General features: G+C 43.0%; 1 protein-coding gene across 1 annotated transcript in view; it reads right to left on the reverse strand.

Annotated features, from left to right (window-relative positions):
* Nucleotides 1-26273, reverse strand: part of LOC311490481 (carboxyl-terminal PDZ ligand of neuronal nitric oxide synthase protein-like) — a 201652-nt gene that overhangs the window by 74578 nt on the left and 100801 nt on the right. The window contains exons 5-6 of the mRNA XM_084547974.1: nt 18161-18269; nt 3398-3539 (exon numbers count right to left, since the gene is read on the reverse strand). Of these exons, the coding sequence (XP_084404100.1) occupies nt 3398-3539; nt 18161-18269 (251 nt within the window). The remainder of the gene's footprint in view (nt 1-3397; nt 3540-18160; nt 18270-26273) is intronic.

The raw sequence follows: 26273 nt of genomic DNA on the forward strand, positions 1-26273 counted from the left end.
CTCCCTCCCCTCTAATCCACTCCTGCATTTCATCTTTTCTTTTCCCTCTAACGTGTATCCCTTCATCCTCCTCCCCTCCGCTATCCATGCTCTACCCTCCTCTAATCCTCAACCTCTCACTTTTCTTCCCCTTCTCCCTTTCGCTGCCACGATAATTAGTTCTCCAGATAAGCTCATTGGCTGTGCGTGACGGCCTCCTGTGTTATTTAACGCGCCATGACCGAGCGAGTGTGTGATTGTGTATGCATGCATGTATGTGGGGTCTGTGGATGCTGTTATAGTGCCGTGATCTCTGGGCTCATCAGCATGTGAAAGTGAGCTCGTCTCTGGAGCGCTAGAGGAGAGGGGGGGCTCTGTAGATAACACACCCCCGCGCAACACTTCCAGATCATGGATGGGAGGGCGACGAGGGATGGCTGCTGTAATGACTGGAACGGCGGCGTGAAAAGACTTGCATTTCTATGTGTGTCCTCTCAGAGGCACGTGTCCCAGAGGCTGCAGAGAAGGCCTCCCCCGTCCTGGCATGAGGCAGCGGATAAAAGCAGTCCAGCCCACCGGTGTTGTTGTGCGGTGGCTTCTTTCTTTGGGTTGACTCATCCGTGACATTCGCTCCAGCATCGCCAGCTTGGGCACAATGTAGGCAGGGCCGAGCACAACAGTGTGTGTGTGTATATATATATATATATGGAGTGCATGAGCAGTAGAATCTGCTTGTGCTATCTGAGGATATAGGACTGTGGGCCAAGTGTGTAGGTGTGTTGTGCACACCAGGGAATGTCCCGACAAGGTTTTGCATTATCTTCACACTTTATATTCGAGAATGGATTTATACTGGCCCTGATGACTCATCTTTTTTTTTATAATTCCGTATCTGAATAATGTAATTTATTCCTGTTTTTAAAGACAGGAACATGGGATTCAAATTTGTTTACGGAGGTGCTAATGGATCCTCGCTTCTTCCTCCTGGATCCGCGTGTTCCTTCCAACCACAAAAGCCACATTCCTCCTTGAAATTCTTTACAGAAACACTACGCGTTATTGCAACTGATTTATTTTCACACCCTACAATTTAGTGGTGAAATGTATTTTTTTTCCCCAGTTGACACTTTTTTCATGTCAGGCTGCTTTTGGCATTCTGAAAGGTTTATAAATGTTTTCGTGTCGTAATGTCTTGAACGCCCCTTACGCTCATCTTAGCCAGGTCTCAGTGCAGAAGGCTGCAGCTCGTCTTTCAACAGGAGCACACAAACAAGAACACATCTGGCCTTTCTGGCTTTTTCACTTGTAATTGATTTTAAAATTTGCCTGCAAATCACCAAGTGGACCAGCTCCGACTTATGTTCCTGAACTCCTACAACCACACACTCCATAAAGGTCACTCAGGCCTGCTGACTGCATAGAAATTGGACGGTGGAACGGCTCCTCAAATGTGAATCCAAAGCAAGTAGAGCTCCCCTGGTGGCTGGCTGCAGTATAGGTCATAAGCTCCACCCCCTCCATGTTAGCGGATGGGACTTGCGGCAAACTAAAACACTAAAGTCCACGTCAAATATTTTTGTTTTCAAGGATGGTTTCTGTCATTTTAGGTAGTTAATATAATGTCGATGCATGTTCAATTGTCAATTTCTTGGATAAGTTTCATTTCAGTTAGTTATTTGACGCTACAGAAACAGGACGTGACAGAATGGCGACTACCAGTTGCCATGCCAACCGCTGCGTAAAGCAGTCTCGTGGGGCTGTGAGAGTTGTAAAAAAAAATATATATAAAAATAAACACAGTGTATAATCCAGCAATTCCTTGTAACTGGTGGAGGTAGAGCAGAGTATTAACTAAACAAAAACGCGAGTGAGTCTAGAGGCGGGGCATCGATATCGCGGCTCCGCCCGCCTCCACTCTCGGACCGTAGTGATCTCTGGCTCCAAACTCGAAAGACGGAGCTTCCCATATCCCCGGGAAAATAGCGTCAGTTTGGCCAATACAGGGAAGTGGGGATGCATTGTTCATATTTATATACGGTCTATGGTTGTAGCAGTCCCTAAACTCTGGAACACTTTTGCCTGGTTACCACGTTAGGCTGGCCCAGACACTGCCTGTCTGCCCTTTAAATCTTGTCTTAAAACGAATTTGTATTCTTTAGTGTTTTAGTGTAAGAGCTGCTTTTTATTGTGTGTGTTTTTTTTGTTTTTTTTTAATTAATACTGTTAATCTCTTCACTTTCTTTGTCTTTATGTTGACTGTGTGGCTTTATGGTCTTTGCCATTGGGACTATACAGCACTTTGATCAGCATTTGTACTTTTTATGGGTAAATAAAACTTAACTTCAACATTTTTATTTGATTATTTTGGACCATCGTGACATTGCTAAGAGGTTCAGCAGCGCAGCGAGTGGACATATAATCAAACTAGCTGTAAACTTTGCTCTGCTTTGTGCCAACCTTCTGCGAAGACTTAAACACTGAAATTAGAAAATATAAATGTTAACTTAACATCAACCTCCAGGGAGAGAAAGGCCACGCATTTAATATCATCTTGAGATGGGATGCATCATATCTGAGGCAGCTCAACTTTTGGATATGATCTGTACAAGACATTATGTCAAGATAACAAACTGTAACTCTAACTTAAATCAAATCATATTTTGGGAATATCTTATGCCACTGATTTTAACACACAGCCAATGGTGAAGATCTAAAAATATAACACTGTGAAAAGATTTTGCACTTGATTTAAACCTTATCCACAACATTTTACAGCCACATCCAAACAGAACCCTCGTCTTCTCTGTCAGGACTATCGCTGCTTTACACAACCCTGATCAGCCCACTCAAGTCTACCCAGCGGTGCATACCCTGCATCGATGTTCTAGTCACAACCGAACACGTACACACAGTTGTATTTCTTTCTCTTGAATAACCTCTTGTGCTTTATATAAGGCATTGTGCTGCAAAGTTAACAATGCAACACAATTTCTGTATTTTCCTCTGTATGAAATATCAGCCTTCAGTGATTCCCTGGGAACAACTCTTGATAACAACCAATGAAGTCCTCCACAACAAACCTCATAACTGTTTAACAATCCTTCCATTTGTCACTGACTTCGCAACCACAAGGTTGCTACTCTTGACTCTTTCAACAGCTTCGATTAAAATTCACCCTGCACTCTGTAGCTCCTCTGTCTGACGTTGCCCTCTGATTCTTCAGCTCTTGTATAAAGTGAACAAGCAGTGAGAGCACTCCACTGTCTCTGCTCAAAGCAGACGGATTAACAAATGTCAGGATTTTAAAAGAGCCTTGAGGGCAGAGCAACAGCACCAAACATTTACACACTAGTGCATTGTAATTGGACAGAACCGGATGCTGAGTACGTAATAGGTGTGTGTCGTCGGGTTTGTGTACCTGTGACGGAGGAGTCGTTGCCGTTCTTTTCGCTGTGGCAGTCCTCCTGTCCATCTGCGTTCTGCTGCGTATGTTGTAGACTCAGTTTATGGCAAACCTCGAACGCCTGGCCGACCGTCCGAACGATGCGCATGGCCTGACTCTGTAAGGGGGAAGAAAGAAATACAGTTTTTAATCTCAGAGTGCAAGATCGTACCACTTTTGTGTTGCCATTTGGTACAACACTCATTGCAGTGTAGTAGTTTATACCAAGAATCAAGTGTGGAGTGTGTGAGTGTGGAGTGCCTCTATAGGTGTTTGTCTGGCACCCAAGTATTTTCCTAGGTATTAGAAAAAGAACAGGGTGAGACCAATCATTCCCATGTGCCAGGGGCTTGTTTAAGCAAAGACTGCAGTCCAGATGTACTGCACCTTTCTCCATCAGCATCAGACAAACCAGATTTGACACAGAAAAGTGTGCATTTTCTATCAAACAGGCGTTGGATCTTTTCCGTCAAAGGGTTTCTGGAAGTTTTAATCTTAGGGAGGTTATTCAGGGAACTAAGAGTTTCTTTCACCCTGTTGGTTTCATTTCTACCAAAGAGGTAAAGATACCGATGTATGGAAAAGCTGTTTTTACACACAACAGTTTTTGTGTGACTGTACAGTAAACTCCTAAACTCCAGGAGGTGATTCAATCAGTTACCAAGTTCCGGTTTTGCAAACTGGGTCATTCTAAGACGGAGGCTGAATTAAAACATTCGGAAATGTGCAGCGCTGCAATCCCTAACCCTCTGAGTTTCTATACGTTTGAAAAGGACTAACCCTCATGCAATAAGTTTCTGAGAGACAGGGGTATAATTATTTTTAATTTAGCCACTTGTCACTGCGGTACAAAGGTACAGAGTCCCTCCAAAGGCTCTTGTGGCGGATATGCAGCTTAAGTACGTCACAGTTTCTGATTCGGTTTGACGTGGGCTGTGCCTGCTGGTGGCGTTACACACAGAGGGTTGTCTGTGTTGACTACAGTGTAATTTCTATTTTACCCACCGGTGCACTGACTTGGAGGTGCCTACTTACTGTATCAACCCCTTTCCTCTTTCTGCCACGCTCTGAAACGGCAGGCCAAGTGAAAACAACATAGGTGACTTCTGTCTCCTCTATCATCCCTCTCAGGTCTGACTTGTCATTGTGCAGAGGTGCAGAGGTAGAAAAGACTTCGTTTTAAAGCACTTCAAACACCACTCATCCTCAGCTGAATGAGCAGAACAGATGCAGCGTGGCCTAAAAGCCAGAACAGAATCAAGACTCTGCCAAAGGACAAAATCCCTCCTTGTCCCTGGTTATCAACTCTGGACCAGGCCAGAGACTTGTCCTACAGTGTGTTAAGAGCATCGGAGCATTGTGAAGCCTCGAGGCTGAGTACGGGATGAGTGTGGCTGGTTTTGGCAACAACTAAGGTACCGAGCTTTGGCCTCGGCCCAGAGGGGCTTTTGGTTTGGCGTCAGAGCGACGCCGCACACACACTGTTTCTACACAGTGGTGAGGATTGTCTGCAGCCTTGGTGTGATTTATTATTAGTGTTTTATACTTTCTAATTAAAATCACGCTGATGTTGTTTCCATAGTGACCCGCCAGCAGCTGCCACGATCAGCAGAAAGAATTTACAACTGCCAATGAACTGCCCCCATCACTGGCTTTGTCCAACCCTTATATAATCAGGAATAACCAAGTGCCTTTCTGGCATGAAATCTACAGTAGCCTCCACTTCCTTGTGTTCAGCCACCTCACTAAAAGTCACTGACAGCATGCTGCTGCCTTCAAAAACTTTTTATGGCTGTATGGAGTCCAAATCCATCAAATCTTAAGTCCGGAGTCCTGGCGTTCATCATCGAACCAACTTTCTAAAACCTCTCGTTTTAACTGCCATTCTCTAAAAGCAGGCAACGTTGTGAAAGATTATAATGTTACCTCCTTCCCCTGCCTGTTGAACCTTTTTCAGACCTATACACTGATCAGGCATAACATTATGACCACCTTCCTAATTTTAGTGTAGGTCTCCCTTGTGGTGACTCATCAGAGAATGGACATGGGCCTTCTGAGGGTGTCCTGTGGTGTCTGGTAACACAATGTTGTTAGTGGGGGGGCGTTTGAGGGGAGGGGCCTCTGTGGCTCATCCCACAGATACTTGATCAGTTTGGGATCTAGTGAATTTGGAGGCCAGGTCAACACCTTGTGCTGTTCTTCAGTGTTGAGTTGTTCCTTGCTTTCCTTTGTTTCCAAGACAAAGAAAGCCATGTGGTTAAAACTTGGTTATGCATGGTGAGCTTCCATCGCTCACCACCAGGTTCAGGTCCCAACAGGGATTTAGTGAATTTGGAGGCCAGGTGAGCACCTTGTGCTGTTCTTCATGTTTTTTGTTTTGAGTTGTTCATAAAGTGTTTTTGTGTGTGTGCCTATGTCAAGCTGCATCCTGCTGGGGATGGCAGCTGCCATCAAGGAGTGTCATTGCTAGCACCCACCTAGACCAGACCAGGCACTTCCCGTGTGGTGGGTGCTACATGTCTAAATAACATCCACACCAATGAATGCCAGGTCCAAAGGTTTCCCAGCAGAACGTTGTATTGTCACAAGATGGTCAATGTTATTCACTTCTCCTGTAAGTGGTTTCAGTGTTGTGGCTGATCGGTGTATACCTCCTGTTGCAGACAGCGGTTTCCATTATCATCCATTTACACCACATAAGTTGCAGTCTGTACCCTTAGACATCTTCAGACTGTGAGGAGGCGTGAGGAGAATCTAGAGCTTGTATCGTGAATATATATAAGTAGCTGGTGGAGGGCATATTAAAAAACAACGTTGTTTATGGCGTCTCACAATCTTCCATCACACAGACGAACAATGTAAAGCCCTGACATCTGTCTTCTCTCTTTTGCAATTTTCTGGCAACGAGTTTTAATATCCCGAAGACAGATCCTGAAGACAGAAAAAAATAAAAAATAAAAAACAGACTACTGTCACTTGAAGAGAAAATTGCATCGGAGTTGACTGCCGTGAAAAAGAAGACAACAAGGCTGGCTTCTGTCAAAAGGAAAACATATCGAGACTAGACATCAAACTAGTCAAGTGTCCAGAGGATCGTCCTCTACGGAGAGCAACAAATGATTTATTTGTTTCAGTTTAACCTGCATGTGCACTTGTTTAATTCAGAGAGAAGTGGAAGGTTTGGGTTAAACATATGAATAAACTCCGTCAATCATTCTTCCTTCTTAGATCTGCTGTTCAGTTCTTCCCATGCTGGGTTGTTCCCATTTTCTCATCCTTCTCCGTCGACCCAATTCAAGTCTTTTTCCCCTATGCTGGTCCTGGGATTGACAGTAAACAATAGTGTTTACCTTTGAAGATGTGTCCACAGGCAGTCATACAGGGGATGGGAGCGGATCGTGGTGTTACCGTACACAACGGAAACACCAAAGCTCAAGCTCCCCTGATGAAAAACAATGGAACACAAGGCTGTTCGCTTTCTGCCTCTCGTCTACCGTTTCTTCTTCTCTCTCCCCTTTCTGTGTAGCTGGCTCTTTTGCTCAGTTTGTCCGTTTGAAAGTTTCAAGAAACTTAAAACAACCAGATCAACTGCATGCATCTACGTAGCGGGTGATCGACAAACCAGCGGGTTAGCGATCCTTGAGCAAGTTGCTCCTGGTTCTTGGCACTGGTGAACGGGTGAGTATATGTGTCATCATGACAGAAAGGCGCTATTTAAAGCATCCTGCTGGAGACCATGACAGTCCTTTAACTAAATGGGTTTTGTTGGCTAAACTTCACTCAATCTTTAGAAAAGAATAGGGAAGTCACAAATAAAATCTTCAAACTCTATTTTTGGAAGAGTTAAAAAGGTTGTTGGAACACATTGAGAAACACTTGATGGAAACATCTCTTATTAAGGCCTGTACACAAATATTCAATAGTCTTGTGTTGTCATTGTTAGTTACACAACGGTCATTCTGTTTCAACCATAGACTGTAAAATAAGTATAAGTATAAGTATGTAAAATATAACAGACTCTGGCTCCGAACTCGCAAGATCCATATCCCCGGGATACTAGCATCAGTTTGACCAGTGGGAGGAGGTGGAGACTCGTTGTTTATGCTGTCAACACACAAATCTCTTTCTGTCAACTTTTTTTTATTCAGTCACTTTTCATGAAGACAGTTGTCCTGTATCTAAATGCTTTTTTCCCTGAGCCAGTTCTCCAGTTGATCTCCAGCTCTGGCAGCTGACAGCACCACTAAGAGATTTGTCACTCAGATGCAAAGCTTCTGTATCCCGCCACAAAGAAGTGTAATAGTTCTTGCGTTGGACATCTGTCACTATCTCTGGCTAGCTCTTTTTCTGTGTCTCTATCTCCGTCCTCATCACGTTCCCCCCTCCCTCCGTCGATTCGACTGAATTAATGTACCGCCTCGGTATCTCCGTCTCTCCATCTTTTCTCTATACGCATGTCAAGCTGCCAGCGAGCTGGATCTCTGCAGCGGAGTGTATTTTTCTCTGCGGCTATAGAATCGGGCCCCGTCGAAAAGCGTGATGCATTATTTATCCCGGATTGCCCACAGAGGTTCAGTGGTGCTTTTCCAGTCCGCCTGGAAGTCTTGGCACAAGCAAAAAAGGAGGGACAAGGGGGGGGGGGTATGCTGCAATCTAGGAAAAACCAGGGCAAACAAAGAGGGAATTAGTTCAGATTAAAGCCTCTCCTGTGTGTCTGTCCTTTGTTGACGAGCAGATTCGTTCGTCTTCCCTCTTCATCTGTGACCCCGTCCTTCCACGACATCCATCACTCACTGTCAACAAGGCATTTAGGCAGTTGCATCAGCGACTGACCTGATGTTATTCTTGTGGAAATGGGTGTTTGGGTTTGGAGCAGGTTGTGAATATCAATAGAGCTGAAAAAAGTACTAATCAATGAACAGGCCTTTGTGAGAGTGTGTGACAGCGTGAAGGAAGTTGAGCGTGACAAAATATATTTAAGACGCCTCAGCAGCTCTCATGAACCACTGGCTTGATTTCCAAGTGATGCACATGCTACGTCTGACTATATTTTCTCAGTTTCTTTCTTTCAGTCACTCTTCTCATTGAAGGTGTTGGTGATATCTCAGTATCATTTAATTAAAGTCATCCCTGGTCGTCGTTAGCCGCACAGAATTATAATTTTCTGGTCAGGAGGAGGAGGGTCTCGATAAGGGGATCCTCTGGATTCTCTTAGGTTTCCTCCAACAGTCGGTGGACATGCTGGTAAGGGAAACTGGTTACGCAAAATAACATTTACCTGCACAGGAAATATTTCTAGTGTAGTTTCACAGACGACTGAGTAAACAAAAAGTGAGCTGTGCCCCAGTTCGGAGGCTGGAAAAGGACAACTTTCGAACACTGTGTCCAGTTTTTTCCACATTTGCGCTGGTCCAAAAATGAACAATTAAAAACATTATTTCCCCCACTAGTGTCTTAAGTAACATCCGTATCTGAGGGCTGCTCTGTGTGTGTCTCCTAACATAATGCTACTACCTGCCTAGATCCTCTTTAGCTAGTTTGGAACAGACATGCATGATTACATATTTCTGTCGATGTTGTTTTATTTGGATTTACTATTGCATTGCATACCTGTGCAGTGCTGGCCTGTTGAAGCCAGACTCATATTCTGATAAGAATACGACATTTGGATTTCCTTATGGCACGTGTTTCAACCAATGCAAAGAATAACATACCTCTGCACGCTATAAGATAGTCCTACAACCAATCGGAACCATTCTGTTGTAAATAAATTCCACTCCACGGTGCATTTTTGCAAGAAGCGGAGAGAATCCAGATCAAGTCCAGTTGGACTGGCTTTCAGGCTACTGTGGTGCAGTGTGCATTCCACAAGTTGAACAACTCTATTTGCATTCATACTTGTATTGATTGCCGCAATGTGTCCCTGGTCACAATCTGTCCTTTCACGTTGTCAAGCACTTTGCAATTGCAAGCTGATCACTCAAAATGCATGACAGCACCAGTCCCTGGACCAAGATTAATGGTTCATTTTGGGGTTTTTAAGGATTTTGCCGACCACATAAGAGTAAATACGAAGGTTAAACTCATCAAGCAAACACCAGAAAGAGGGAGTTACAGAGCCGGACACTTTCCAGAAACTAATCTCGATCTTGTTTTGTACAAAGTTCACGCTGACCAGAGAACCAGGGCGGCGTATTGACTTCTGCCCGTGTTTACAGCACTGACATCTCACGGCCAGAACATCTCACCACATCACCGGCTGCATTTTAAAGTCAGAAAAGAAGCAATATGAAACAAACATACACACACTATATGTTTTTTGACAGAGAGGTAAACAAAAATAAAATAAAATCCGATTGAGAGTGAAAGACAAAAAGCTTAAGACAGGAGGAACATTTCACTGCAGAGATATGGGTATTCAATAAAATAAATGCTAAAAGGCTATTAAATCCAATGATCTTTACCAAGGTGTGTCGAGAACAAAGTGAGTCCTTACATCGTTTTATATCAGCACCCTTCACTTGACTAAAATCAACAGCTCTACCCAGGCTGACTACATTTAAACACTTCCCACTGAAGTTATAAATCCACGAAATGCCTTGTACTTCTATAAACTGAAAGTGTGCACTGCATGCATGCTGCAGCTCACTCAGTATTTTCCAATATAATAACCTATGAGCAAAATAAAAATAAAATCATTCTTTGGGCTTTGCAATTATCTTGAAGGCATCTGTGGTCAACAACAGGTTGGAGCTATTAGCTGACACTGAGGGACAGTGTATGGCTGGAGGGCTGTTATCCATGAAGTGAGAACTCAATTAGCACTTGACACGGGAACCACAGCTCTTCCTCTTCCTCCGTCTCGTCAACCAGCTGTGCACAACAGATGAGTTTTTTATCCATCGCTACCGTCAGATAAATAAAATGTTTTTACGAGGGTGGGGGCGTTAAGTGCATTTGCATAACTCGCCCCGAATGAAAAGAGGAATCACGCGGCCTATCAGTGTAATTACAACGATAACAACGTAAAAAGCACAGCTGCCGGCTGCAACGTATCCATCTAGCAGCGGTGCCGGGATAGTCCATTATCAGATTTAAAAGACCATAACCAAGGATTGCACATCATCTTTCATTATCTTCCTGAACGTCTCTTGTAATGCTCGGCTTGTTAATGTGCTGCTGCCTCCCTGCCGCAGACATGGATGGACGGAGCGAGGAGTAACGATGCCGACATGTCGTCTGGTCTGGAGCTGAGCTGCCAATAGTACATTTAGGTCTAGTTTGAAAATGGGAATCCTTACTGAGGGTGAGGAAAATGGAAAATGGCTCCATTCTGAGGAGCACAGCAGAATGAAGCAAATCTTATGGCCAATAAATCTGGCCATGAGTTCTCAAAATAGACCTCTCAAAAAAGACTGACGGGAAAAACAACTACTCAGTGGAGCTTTTATTACACAAGTTACGGTAACTCTACTTATGAAAGTGAAATTCAAACTGAAAGAATTCAGCAAAAAGTGCAACTTATACATCTACTGATTTAAATCCACATCCCAACTTAAGGATTTTATGCTAAACCTATTTCTATTTCGTTACGTGAATTTGCACAGTGTTGCATTCTGCAAGGACAATATGGAATATAAATCAGGTAATATTTCAGCCAATTATAGAGAGATTAAGATTTACTTGAACCCAATTAAAAAGCAATCAAAGTTGGCAAACGTGAGAGGAAAGTGATAACAAAGTCCACTTTGATGCACACTATGTGCTTAATTCTCGATCTTGCATAAAAAAATAACTACATTTGGAAGGAGATTTTGCGTTAAAGCTTCATTGTCTTCTCATCTCCTAGCTAACTGTGCAGTAAAGCGAATACATTTGCAAACATGAGAACCTCAAGAGAACATAAATGTCTGCGAAGGTAAATTTTGTAATGCCTACAGCAGCTCTGGTGGCTCTGTGACGGAGCACAGTAGATTTAGCAAGACGCTAGCATGCCTAAACAAAAAAAAAAAAGTCCAAACCGAATCCGAATCTGGAGATAATCCATTCCTCCCCTGTACTCATATTTGTCAGTTCATATTAAATAAGAAGAAATACCCATCAGTGTGAGTGTGCAAAGCTTTTCGTACTGATGTTGGCTCACTGTCAACCCCTAACCGTTCAAAGCTGGCCCACCCATTTTTTGGGTCTCAAGCATGTGTATGCACAACATGCATGCATGTATGCAAGCACGCACGTCCTACAAATGACAAAGCAAACCTTTTCTCTGCAAAAGTAGGGCGTGTTAATGTGTCACGAAAAACAGCGGTGAGCCAGGAAGTAAGCGGTTAAACCTCGAGGACACACCGAAGATAAGTCCAACTTTGGTCACACTCTGATAAAAACGCCTCACTGACCTGATTAAAGTTTGATTGGTTCTCTTTGTCTATTGTCAGGACTTAAGTGAAAATCCGCTGATGTTTTGAGTCATATTTGTGCAGAAATGTAAAAAATTCTAAGGGATGCAAATGCCTTTAAGTGACAATGTACGTAAACATCGTTTTCATGTACCAGTGCCCAAAATCACTCCTGATGCTTCATTGTTACTTTGATTACTTCCTGAAATGCAATTTTTCCTGCAAATTTACGACCCGTCACAGAAACTCTTTGCGAGAATGTAAGAGTTGATGACGATCAACCTGCAAACACAATCCTAACAATGCTGTAAGAATTACTCCCTGCAAAAAGTTTGAGGGCCAGACTTTTGTTACCAAACCAATGTATTAGATTAGTTGAAATTCTGAGGCGATGGCGGCACCAGATGAAAGTGCGGGGATCTTCAGAGATATTAAAATTCACCCTGAGGGGAACATGATGGGACGATGCCAGCGGGGGTCAGAGACCGACGACGGCGTCCGCGCAACGACAGAGCCTGCATGAAAAATTCACTTCAATCCGTGTCTGTCTCGCGACCTTCAGGCAGAGAAACTCCTTTTTTTTTTTCTTTCCCCCGACCGACCTGACCCTTTGAATCCGCTCTGATATAAACCTGCCTCTTACAATCAAGAAAAGCTCACTAAAATACAGTCCTATCAAGCCCTGCGCACGCGGCGACCTCTTAGCCTCTGAGCAGCGTTCGGTATTCTGACGAACACTCCCTCTTCTATTACTTGCGCTTCAGTTCGGCATAATAGAGGCCAGGTCATTCATTAGCTTCCTTTAAACTGTCAAGTGGAAGAAGAAGAAGAAGGGAAAGAGTGATGAGCATGAGTCAGAAAGGAAGAGAGAGAGAGAGAGATGCACAGCGACTCCGAGTGCTAGAACTGATCGGCCACTAAAGCCTTTATACGCCACCGTGATTTAAAGCCGAGCCCCTTTTTATTCACTGCCGGTAGTTAAGAGGGGAATGAAATCGGTTTAATCCGCTACTTCATCTTACACTCGCACACATCAAAACACACACACTCGCTGCCACAGATGACATTTTTATCTGCCGTCTGATATGTGTCCTAGCGCCTCATTCTTTTTTCATTATGCCGATGTTTTCATTCCCTTTTTGTCACTTTCCCTCTTCCGTCGAGCAGCCTTACGTACGTTCTGCCGCCCCCGCGTCTCCTCGTCACCTCCTCTCTTCCCTTCTGTGTTGTAATAAAACACTGGGTTTTATTTTATTTATTCATTTATTTATTTTTTACACTTCTTACATGAGTGGAAGTTAACTAAACCACCACTTTAAAATCCATTTGCTACAGACAAACAGCAGGCCGTATATTGTTTCCATCTGTCAATAAACAAACTGCATGACAGAGGATGGAGTCCACCTGAATAACGTTACCTAACGTCTAGGGGCTCCACTGCAAGCTAAGCTTTGGATAACACCCATCCTCACCCTGAGAAAGTAGGAAAGACCTGAGGCATTCAGCCTATAAATAAAAGATAAAAGAAACCCAAAAGAGCTCTCGGACGAGCCTCCATTTACGTTACGTTCCTAGCTCGAGGGCAGCAACTTTAAGTGGACACATGACGACAGAGTTACAAAAATAAAGGGTTTATTTCATTAAAAACGGAGGCAAAAGGAGGAAACGGATGAGAAATGGTGACACTCTGCAGCTTTTGTTCTTTGCATCCAGTTCATTTGAGTGAGCCTAAATCAACCTATCCCAGCCTCTGTCTTCAGTCCCGCTCTCTCCAGACTTCACTGCATCTGCCACTGGCCTAAAGCTGCCGAAAGATTCTACCATCTACGACTATTTGCCACCGCTTGGTTAGCACTGATGCCTCACAGCAGGAAGGTTCTGGGTTCGAATCCGTCGGCCGACTGGGGCCTTTCAGTGTGGAGTTTGCATGTTCTCCATGTGTCTGCGTGGAAACTGAACTTTCTCTGAAATTTCAGTTTCGAAAAACGTAAGAAGTCTTATGTAAGAAAATTTGCTGCCAAAAATGGCCCAAAAGTGCATTTCCGGTTTTCGGCCGAAAATGTTTTTACATAAGACTTACGTAATTTTGTAATTCATTTATTCTTTGAAACATTACTATTAATTTATGAAATTGCAATGCCTTGATTTTAGTGAGGTTAGTACACAGTCATAGCCATAAATGCAATGGTACTAATAATCATCATAATAATTTCTTTCGGTGTTTCGGTTTTCGGCCCTGGGTCTTCAGTTAACCTTTCCTCGATGTGTTCCATCTTCATTGATCCAAAACAATCAATTTGAAAAATTGCGGAGATGGAGAAGTGGCGGGAAATACTAAAGCGGAAAACACGCTACTACCAAGCGGACCAATCACAGCTCTTGTGCTCTGCGTCTCAGCGGCGCGTAGTTACATTTCTGGGGAGGTTCACGTCAGGCTACGGCGTTAGGGTCTGCATGGGGTCAAATTGACGCAGAAGCCTAAACCGCCTGTTGACTGGTGATTCTAAATTGGCTGTAGGTGTGAGTGTGAATGGTTGTCTGTCTCTCTGTGTTAGCCCTGTGACAGACTGGAGACTTTTCCAGGGTCGCCCTATGACAGCTGGGATAAAATCGCCCCCAAAATAACATCCAGCCCTATAAACTTTCTATTCTAACTACAACAGATACCTTCATGCTGGATTCTCCCTCTGCGTGTGCTGCATATTTAACAACTGTGAAATAAAATAACAAATGTTCATCAATATTAACCAGGCACGACCAGAGATGCATTGATCGGTATTAGTCTTTAAAAACAGTCGTGTCCAACGTCTCCTGATCAATACACATTGAAAAACATCACAAAGCTGCACAACACACACACACACACACACACACACAAACACAAAGAGAAAAACAGAGAGAGGCAAGTTTCCAGTTTAATGGCCTCAGGGCCGTGGTTGCCCCAGAGAATTTTGGTATGCGCCACTTTCCATTTTGTCTTCTGAACAGAGTGTCTGTCTGTCTGTCTCTGTGTGTGTGTGTGTCTTCTGATGTGTCAGTGTCGCGCTGTCTGCAGCAGATAATGAGGCAGTGTGCGGCTCACCCAGCTAACCCCTGGACTTAACCATCAAGTCCGGTGAATTGGCAGCTAAAGTGGAAAACTGGGAGCATTCTCTAACTAACAGTGTCACACCGCCGGACTTTTTTTTTTTCTTTGCTGGGCTCATTTCTGCGCCGCAGAGGGGCCCTGGACTCGTTCCACAGACCTCAACAATGACAAGCCCGCGGTACGAGGAGGAATTACCGCCGCTCGACAGCCGTGCGTCTCTTTATTGGAGGTTGTCAGGATGTGACTCAGACAGCGGCGTGATTTAAGAGAGGGGGAGGAATTGTTTTTAAACTCCGCGCGACTAACAGACCGTGAAAACGCTGGAAAACACTAAGCGATTGACTTTTTCCCCCGTCTTGGCATTATGCAGCAGCAAAGTTTGATGAGCACAAATGTCAGAAATAAGAAATTACAGCAAAAGGGTTCACGACGTGAGGTGAAGAAATAAACCTGGTCGACCATGATGTTCTCTGTTGACCTTTAACGTCAATTAACACAGATAATGAAGCATCAAAGTGACACAAAAATGAGTGTTTCGGTATCTGTCAAGAGTCTTTTCATACTGTCACACCACCTTTAAACTCGTTTTCCTTTTTCCTGAGAGCCTTGCTCATTCGAGTCACATTCATCCATCTGTCCCCGAGGCTGTGTTGATCACACGTTTGCCCGTTTCAACCTGACAAACACTGTTTATGAAGAGGTGAGTGTTACGGATCATTAGCTTCCTTTGCAGCCTTTAAACTGACCATTAGAGTCTTCATGTTCCACTTTCCTGACTGTGACAAGCACCCAGAAGCTAACAGGTTTTAAAGTGTCAATTATGAAACTTAAATAACTAGAATTTAGCAGCTGAAGGTTTGCATGACATGCCATCGGAATTACAGTAGTCGATGCTTAATACGAGGGTGCTTTTACAGCTGCACCGATCAGCCACAACATTAAAACCCCTGATAGGAGAAGTGAATAACCTCGACGATCTTGTGGCGATTCAGTGTTCTGCTGGGAAACTTCTGGACCTGGCATTCATTGGTGTGGATGTTACTTAGACATGTAGCACCCACCTAGACCAGACCAGGCACCCCCACCCCATAGCAATGACACTCCTTGATGGCAGCAGTCATCCCCAGCAGGATGCAGCCTGACACAGGCACACACACAAAAACACTTTAGGAACAACTAAAAAAAAACAAAACATGAAGAACAGCACAAGGTGTTGACCTGGCCTCCAAATTCACCACCAGACACCACAGGACACTCTCAGAAGGCCCATGTCTCTGATGAGTCACCACAAGGGAGACCTACACAATATTAAGAAGGTGGTCATAATCTTATGCCTGATCAGTTTGTATTACATTCCGATTCAGGGAGCAGCTGAGAGCACTGGTACACTCTTCCACAGACCCATCGGGTAAACTGCCTGGTTATATCATTACGAGGCCGCCGTATCGGTCCGTGGCGGTCACGCAGGATACGAACGGCTCCGGGGAGCGATTGCAATCAGCTCGGTTCATTTGTTTCGGAGCGGAGCGCGATTGCCGTGTTCACTGCGGCCCAAATGAACCGACCTGAGAGATACAACGAGCCAGGTGTGAAAGCGCTCTGAGAGGCTGTCATGAGTGTGTGATAGACCAATATCAGAGGTATCAGATGAGATTGTTACAGCCGTGCAGAGTGAGAACTCTCCTAATGACCACCAATCCCTAGGGCTGCTCTGAGGGTGTTCAGATCATCAGCTGTGATCCCCATGAGCAAATCAGTCTCAATTATACACAGTCTTAAAACAGGAGACTTCAGACTGTGACTGTTTGCATAAATGCACTCACTGTTAGAAGACTTTAGGTAGCTGTTCAGCATGAGGTCTGAATTTGACTGCAATACAACAGTCAACTACTTGTGTTTCTGGTGTTTTCTCTTCCCCACGTCTCTTGTCCCTGTTTTGTCTCCAAGTGTGTGTGTGAGTCTCTTTGTGTGGCTATCCAATTATCTCCTGCTCTGCAATCAGCCCGCACGCCTGACAACCATCCACCTACGAAGCCCTGCAGTACGTCTACCCCGGTCTCTTATTCACTCCACGCCAGTTCGCTCTGTCTACCTGTACGGTAACTTGATTAGATTTCTGTCCGTGTCTTCACGCTTGACTTTTTGTAACCTGCACCTCTCCGTGTTGCAGGATCATCGGCTCAACTGCCACATCTCTCAGCACCCCTCCGCCCACTCGCATCCACACCAATTCAGCCGGCTTCCTACCCGCCTACACCTTAGCCCGCCTGCCTTAACAGCCTACTGCCAACAGCACACCTCAGCCTCTTCATCATTACCAGCTAGGATTAAAATAAATATCACTGTTTTGGCTTTTTGGTCCGTTTGCAGTGGAACAGTATGAGCTGCTTGAGGTGCAACATGCAAACTGAAAATGAAAAATACTTAATCTAGAAGAACATAACTGTTCACACCAGGAACATTTACAGTCTGATGAAGCACCTTCCTTAAGGCCAGTTCATCATTGTTATTCAGATTAAAGGCCAATCCATTCAGAAGGGGAGAGTCTCAAAAGTGTTTCCCTGTTTGAAGCATAGACTGTATATAAATATGGACGACATGCCTCCACTTCCTTGCATTGGCCAAACTGGCGCTATTTTCCTGGAGATACGGGCTTGCAAGTTTAGAGCCAGAGTCTGAGCAGTATGGTCCGAGAGTGGAGCCGCGTTATTGATCCTTGAAAAAAAATTATTTGAAGTGTATTTTAGTGTTTTAGTTTGGCCCACGTCCCCATACAATAACACGAAGGAGGTGGTGGCTTATGACTTATACTGCAGCCAGCCACCAGGGGGAGCTCCACATGCTTCCGTTGTCCATCTCTACACAGTCTATGGTTTGAAGAGGACTAGGGATGTCCCAGTCAGGCATTTTTAAAATGATCGCATCAGTGTCTGGCTTCAACCGAGCCTGATCTTTTATACTTATTTATTTTAGGTTTACTATAAACCAAAACCTTGTTCCTGTAACATTAAAACGAAGACTACTTCTACTTCTTCTGTTTTAGCGGAGGTTAGCTAAGGTGACTTAACATGCTAAAGAACTTTACTCTGGAAACTGAAATCAGTTCGGGGAGTAAAAAAACTTGATTGGGACGTCCCTAAAGACGACCAAACAACATCTGGGACCTGATAAGTGAAGAAGGGCTAAAGCTCCTGAAATGAAACAATCCAGGGTCAAATCCCTGGTCTAAAAGCTGAAACTTTCTCCCTGCCTCACCTTCTTCTTGGACTTGAAGACGTTACAGCGGAAGACATTGCTCTGTCCATCTCTGGCAATGTAGCTGAAGATCTTCAGGTCCTGCGAGTCGTGAGAGACGTAGAATATCCTGAAAGAGAATAAAATAGGTCAGAAATTTGAATAATTAAAAAAAATAAAAAATCTGAATATGATGCAAAACCCCAAGCAGAGCCTGGCAGCGATTCTAAATGTATCTTAAGACGCAAAGCAGGCACCAAGCCCATATCTCAAGGGTTTTAAAGCAACGAAAATAAACACTTTTTTTTATGTTTGTTTTAATCCGAAGGCAAGACGTCAAATGTTTGCTCTCAGGCTGAAAAAGTTGTGATTAGATTGTGGTGGGAACATGTTATTAAAATAAACTGGATTCCTCACACATGTCTGGATTATTCCTACGGCATTTTGGGACTGGAAGCTCTGTGACACAGCGCCAGGTAAACTTTAATTCCAAGTAAAAATAATGCTTCACATAACAACAGAGACGTGAGGGGAGAGAGGGGAGCTAATACTATTATACCAAAAATATCCTGTGTGAAAAGAGGTGGCGGGGCGGCTGCTGCAGAGCACGTAAATAGGAGGAAACAAGTTCAGGGAAAAAAAAAAAAAAGGGGCTAATAAACAATAACCTGCAGGAGGGAGAGCCCTGTAAGAGTTAAGCTCCACACTGGATCTGATTTACGGCGACAAAAGAACCATGCTAGAGAGATGCAGCGCTGCACATGACAGGGCTGATAAACAAGACAAATTCTCTGAGTTGTATTATAGAACAGGTTTTATTTTACTACAGATCACAAGAATCCATGAACGTGAATCCATCCTGCAGCTCATGAAACCTGCAGCGTGATGCTGGACATTTCTTCTGTGCAGCTCACAACAGTTTTTGCCTGATGACCTCCATAGTCCTGCAAAAAGTCGTTTAATGCGCCTGCAGTAATATCAGCGCATTAAATTCCCCCCAGAGTAATTCTGAGGGGGTTTCTGTTACAGCTGTATATCCTTTGAATGTTTTACAGAGAGCCATTAGCTGACTGCTGCCGTTTTTCTCCGCTCGTCCCGCCGTGAGACTTTACACGGAAAGATAAGTGATTGCTGCCATTATGTTTCCCTGCATAATGAAGTTATCATAATCAAACTAGATTTGCAGACTCTGCCTTCGAGTGACTGCAGAATATTGTGGAAGACTGAGGCACCAACGTCCCTAAAACAAAACTCCTCACAGTGCAAAATGGTGATTACATCACATACACACAGCCTGAAAAGCACCAATGAATTAAACACTGAGGTTTATAGACATGACAGATACTTTAAAGGTTATATATTACTTTCCAAAAATACAGAACTAGATGAAATAGTAATAGTACTGAGTCATCTGCCTAAAACCCCACACACACACGACCAGGAAGTTACTGAAAAGTGTTTGTTTGCATCTGAAAGAGTTGCAGTGGAGATACACAACTTTTTTTTTTGTGATAGAAGCCAAAACCATGGGAACGTCATACATTCTGTTTTAATTTGACATTTAATTAAGAATCTGCAATAAATACATGAAAAAATGAAAGCCTTCTCAGAGCAACCTTACCTCGTCCATGCTCACGTTGGGTCTATCCACAAAGGCTTTAATTAGGCCACAATATGTTAATTAATCAACAAAAGGATTAGTTGGTGCTGCTTGATACTGCAAACTTAAGTGACTGTAGGGAGCACCATAAACCTCAGGCAGCTTCCTAATTCGGCAATTAGCGCCATATTAACGGAGCCCCGTACGATGCCTCGAGTTATTTATCATAGCGCGACGACGGACAAGCAGACAAGGGCAGGAAATCAGGTGGAGATTATGGAAATGATCCGACTGTCTCTATTAAAACTGATACTGTGTGTGTGTGTGTGTGTGTGTGCACAGTCGTGTATTTGTCTAGTAGAAATCTGTGTCTCGGTCACATCTCTGCACTCGGTGACATTTCTGTGGTATTTGTTTTGGCCTTTTCTCTGGGAGCCAGACTAGCTGAGGTCTTCTGGTATGGATGGTGTCTTTGTCAACCCTGCTTAGCAGACTGTCAAAATACCAGGCACGGCTATCTGCAGTGACTCACACAATCACACACACACACACACAGAGCTGGAGAGTTTCTGTCTGATTTCAGCTGGAAAAAAATCAGAATTTATTTCCAGGAAGTCGACCTATTAGGAATGCATTAAGTCAGCTTCAAGATGCTTCATTGTTAATTCAGTGTCTCCGTATCCAAACGGTGTTTTGTTGTACAGCCAATTATTTGACATAGGTTTATTATGTATTAATATTTATTTGAAGTAGGAAATTCTAGCTCTCAGTTTTGAAAATTGGAAAGTATTTAATTATTAATTTATGGAGAAAATTGAAGAGAAATGAGAATAAGTTGTTCCGTTATGGATGCCCTGAGGTGAAAAACCCATCATGCTGCACACAGTGTTTGGTGTGAAAGACACAGAGGCTGAATGCTGACACTGACACTAACTGACTATCAATTATAATCTGAGTAATTAAGGACTAACTTCATTGATTTAACACTAAATAATTACCATAATTTCTTGCAATAATCTGTAAATGTTTTGTTCAAACATTTTCTCATGACTTATTTTAACCAAGGCTGTTAATCACTTATGCGATTAATCGCGGTTTTCAAAGTTAACATGCGATTAATCGCGATTTTCAAAGTTAACATGCGATTAACACAAATCATTGATTACTCTTTTTTTTTTAAAAAAAATCTATTTCAAATGTGAACTTGACAGTGAATTTTTCAAGTCTTTGGTAGTCCTATCAACATGGGAGTGGACAAATATGTCTCCAGCTGCTCGATCCAGCGGTAACTCCGCTCACATCTGCAGTAAATGCAGATAACTTTCCTCTTGTCAAGAAAAACATCTGGTTTAAATGTCAAGTTCAGCTTTGTGTTTATCCTTCTGTCTTGGTGTTTTGAGCTTGCAATGCCAGCTGTTGGATTCTGCTGAGATGCTCATGGTTAGCATTTCTGAACAAGTCCCACACTTCTAACCATCAGGTTTAGTCTTTTGGTCATTTTCCAGTACGTTAAGTGACTGATTATTATTAATCCCATAATTAGGAATGACAGTAAACATTGTGTTGTACTCAACACAATTAGTATAATGAAATTATGTTGACGCAACACTGCAGCCCGAAGGTAAATGTCTAAACTCCTCCATGAGGAGCGGCTGTTGTGAAGATTTAATGGATCTTTACTTGGCCAGATTAGGTGATAAGTTTCTCTTTTAGCTTAATAGCTCTAGTCTGATCCTGTAGGTGGTTCATCACCTGTATGACTATCATCTTCTGTTTCTATTCCTGCTGGGACTACCTCTAGCGGTTTTACCTTATCCAAGAAGTTTGTGTGCGTAACATTGTCATAATTTATGCATTCACCAGCGCTACAAAACCAAAGGCTCAGTATTTGTTATGCACTGAAAGGCTTTTAGCTCAGACAAGAGTTAACATCAACAGAAGCTTCATGCATCCTATCTGCTAATGAGCGGCACGCAGAAATAAAAACACCTGGATCCTTATATAGACTAAGGAAGTCCAGTTTTTATTCCAGATCCCAGTCCATTTTTTCCCACTCTTTTTCTTTTGACATTTAATGAATTAAACAAATAGTTTTAACCAAATAAATTACCAGCTAACAAACTTGTTTACAATATAATATCGTTAGAAATAGCTGTGTGGTGTGCAGCTTGATTCGAACATTCATGCTGTCACAACAAACACTAAATCATAACTCTGGTTAGATCAGCATTATAAAAATGTGCAGCAGAAATTTCTTCCAGGCAGCAGACATTGCTTAGTCACATGTTTGGTTTTAGTTTTTGCCAGGCGTGAAACAAATCCAAGAGATCGGGTTTGGCTACGTGCTCAGTCCAATCCGATCGTTTAAAAAGATGCCTCTATAAAACAGGCCCTAAAACCGATCAGGACTTTGCAAATAGACTGAAATAATACCTTGTGAAAAACAACTCTTATTAAAGAGACAACAGCGTCAGTAAATAAGGGAAGCAGAGACATTTCTGTATGTGTCTATATCAACAAACACGACGAGTAAACAGGGTCTCTGTTATCAAGCCGTGTCATCGGCTGGAGGAAAACTGACCGCTCCCATCCGGCTGCATTCTGCAGAAACTTTTAAGTCGCCTCCTCTTTCAACTTCTTTCTTGCCCCCCATTTAAATCACGACTCCCAGGAGGTGTGATAAAAAAATATATATATATATGCGCCCTGCAGGAGGGGAAACCCTCTTGTGCTCCAGTGATTGTCGTCTACAGGGTAAATTTTAAGGATAAAAAAAAAAAAAACATTACACGCTGCCAGATGAGTAAATCTCAGCCGAGTGTGAGTTAAAGGAAGCTCGGCTGACTGGCTGAGCAGACAAATCCCAGAGCGGTGCCCGAGATGACGGCTCAGATACGTCTCTATCAGCCGTCTCTAGCAGGAACAGCTGCCAAACATCCAGGTGAAGACGCATCAGACAGATCCCATCTCGGAATTAGAGCGGCGCGGCTGTCAAAGATGGTTAACGGCAAAACAAATCAGAATACAAATACTGCCAACGCCGAACGTCTTATTTCAAAGGGCTTGTCTTTTCAGCTCAAGCTTACAATGCACAACATTTTGACATGAAGGAATGTCTCTTTCTCCGCTGACTGCTGACTGAAATGACAAAGCAGCAACGCAAAGGGAGCGATGAAGCTACGACGGAAAACAATATATCTAAACAAAGGAAAATGGTTCATAGCAGTTTAAAGATTTATTTTCCTTTTCAACCCCTCAAAGACAATAGTTTTGTCTGTTGTATGAGGCACAAACATTGTGACAAACAGAGCTGGCCTGGAAACTAGATCAACTGGTCTGGAGTCACTCCGTTGGGTAACTGCTTATGCTCTGGCAAGGATCTGCCAGACCAATCAAACTGTTATATGGTGATGGACGTAGTCATACTCGCCATCTGATCGCCGAGGAGTTGCCTTCTGAGCTTTTTGGAGTCCGATATTGCATTTGTTGTAAAAGTACCAAATTTGTTGTGAAAGTACCAATCACAGCTCTTGCGCTCTGCGTCGCTATGGTGCGTAGTTAGATTTCTGGGGAGGTGCACGTCAGCTACTGCGCTAGGGTCAGCGTAGGGTCAGCGTAGGGTCAGCGTAGGGTCAGCGTAGGCTGCGTTATTGCCGTAGCTTCTGCGTCAACTTAACACAGAAGTCCAAACTGCCTATTATTTGTAAACTGCTTATTTGTCGAGAATTTAAACTTTGTTGCTCTGACTGGTTGCAGTCAAAAGTCAAACAAGATGGAACATCAAGTATACATTAAGTATACGAGTCCTGAACTCACTCTACTAGCCTCCACAGCCTGTAGCACCACCGATCGATAGCAATCAATTTTAATTTTGGACTGTCGAGATAAAATCTGACTGGTCGAGGACAAATCTTAAAAAAAAAATAATATATATATATATACATATATCATTAAATTAAATCCAACATCAGCAGGGAATGATTTAACGTCAGCATCTCAGGATCAAAAGGATCTCGTCGCCTCTTGATTTTGCAGCAACAGCCGTACAGTCTTTGACGGCGTCTTCACCTGAAGTTCACTCAACAGACCAGAATGCAATGCACCAAGACATTATGCAGCTTCAGATAACGATGCATAATTAAGAAAACATTGAGGTCACGTCCTCTGAATTTTGGAGCATTTTGGAGCAACTTGCTGACACCGGTTTATATTCCACAAAAAAAAAAAACAAATTCAGATTTTTATGTTTGCATCGGATTTAAATTTAACTTCATTCAGGTCAGGTGCAAAAAAATGAAGGTTTTGGATCATCATAGAACTCTAAAGTGGAGCAAGTAGTTTATAATGTAATTAAATAATTAACAGTTAATGATACAACATAGAATATAAATATATTACCATTCGTAAACCCTTTGTTGCAAAGAGAAACCTCAAAACAAAAATGCTTCACAGGCTGCTTATATCTAGTTTTTATTATTATTTTGTATCTTTTGTGGTAATTGTTAATCATTTAATAAACACTTTACTGTATTTTACCTCATCTTGCATTGACATTGTCAAACAGTTTTTAATTGAAACTGTGAAGCACCTTGATTTTTAAATCATTTTCCCCTCATTCTGCTGTGCTTTCCAGCTGCCACACGTCAAACGTTTCAGGGACGTCTATTATTATTTCATTTCAAAATTCTCTCCCCAATCAGACTGAGTGACCTGTACGGCGGAGCATACACAGAGGCAATCATAACAAACCTCCCGTCGAGGACGATGGTAAATAGACACCAGGCCGACTTCGCCGTTTGTGACAGGAGCGGTATTAATATGAGTGCAGAATAAGGTGCGTGAAGCGGAGGACCGCGATTTAAAGTCCAGACAGCGAGTGAAAGAGACAGAGATGGACACTCCAAGTAGATGAGTGTCTGAAGGATTACGAGTGAATAGAGCGATGGAGAGGGGAAAAGTCTCAGACGGGACATTGTGCATAAATGAGAAGATGAAAAGTGAGCAAGACAGTGAGAAAAAAAAAGATTCATGACTCATCCTTTGAGCTAAAGTTTAGCGGCGCATCAGGAGTCTGACAAAAACACTCACAGTTAACCTGCTGCATCAGAATATAACTAGAGAGCACGTCTAGCCAAGTTTCACTTTAAATCCACGTCTGTCCAGGCTCGAGGTTTTAATAGAAGAGTTTTCAGGTTTTAGCTTGACATTTGACACCCAACTGTCATCAGTCAATCTAAGAGTCCAGAGTGAACATTTGTGCCACAACGAATGACAAACTTCAAATAAAAGGTTTCAAAGATTGTTGAACTATGGGTCGCCTTGACATTTGACCACCAAAATGTGGTCAGTGGAAATGTTCCAAGTCAAAACAAGCCTTCGTAAATTCACAAAAGAACAAAATTAGGAAATCCAATTTGCCTTCCTGAGTGGGTGAAAAAAAAAGTAAAAAAAAAAAAAAGACCTTTGGTCAAATTACCACCTTGTGGTTTTATGCTTCCTCCAAACTGTCAGAGGTCAAGCTGCACTTTAGGTCCTGCCTATACATGTTTATGATGTGAGGACTTTGAATTAATTTAACACAAGCTGTTTTGCAGAAGTTCATCTTTGAGTTCAAGTGAATGGTTGTACCAAATTTGAAGGAATTCCACCAAGACGTTCCAGAGATATCAACCACCTTCACAAGGACCGTTCACCAATAAATGTAGCTTTGTGTTCAAAGCTTTGGGGCAAACGTAAGGATGGACGACTCTAACACATTTACATTAAGGCTCATTTAAAGTACTGCGGGATATAGACAGCGTAACCTATGTACGTAGCCTACGCCGGTGCGAGCCATTTATACTTGTGCAGTGATCAGTCTGGCTCACTCTGTAAAAACGGCACCAAACGCCAGTCGGGTTAATTTTTGTTTCTACTTCCCGCTTCACATTCAACAATGGCGACTGAAACCTTCGCCAAAATTCCGATGAAGATGAGTCATACAAATGTTTGTATCTCTGAACCTCCTCAGTTAACCTTTCCTCCATGTGTTCCATCTTTATTGATCCAAAACAATCAATTTGAAAATTGCGGAGATGAAGAATCAGCCGGAAATACTAAAACGGAAACACGCTACTACCAAATGGACCAATCAAAGCTCTTGCGGTCTGCGTCGCAGTGATGTGTAGTTAGGTTTCTGAGGAGGTGTATGTCAGCTACGACGTTAGAGTCTGGGCTGACACCGTAGCTACAGCGCCAAATTGACGCAGAAGTATAAACCGCACATTCGGTATAAAGATGTCAGCTTCTGTAAAGGCTGCATAAACCGTGCACAAATAAACATAAAGCACGGCTGTTCGCCCAGACATTCATTACCTTCCGACAGGCAGAGTAATGCAACATTAACAAGACTCTCAATGACCACAAAAGCTCACCCTGACTCAGCCTACCCCGTTAATAAGCCCTCCTTGTTAACAGGCCGAGTCTATCCTGCAGGGTGCTGTGATGTGATGCTTGAGTAATGAACTGAGCTCGCCTCAGAAGGCCACGGCCATT

This window comes from Chelon labrosus, assembly GCF_963514085.1.
Source record: "Chelon labrosus genome assembly, chromosome: 7".
NCBI lineage: Eukaryota > Metazoa > Chordata > Actinopteri > Mugiliformes > Mugilidae > Chelon > Chelon labrosus.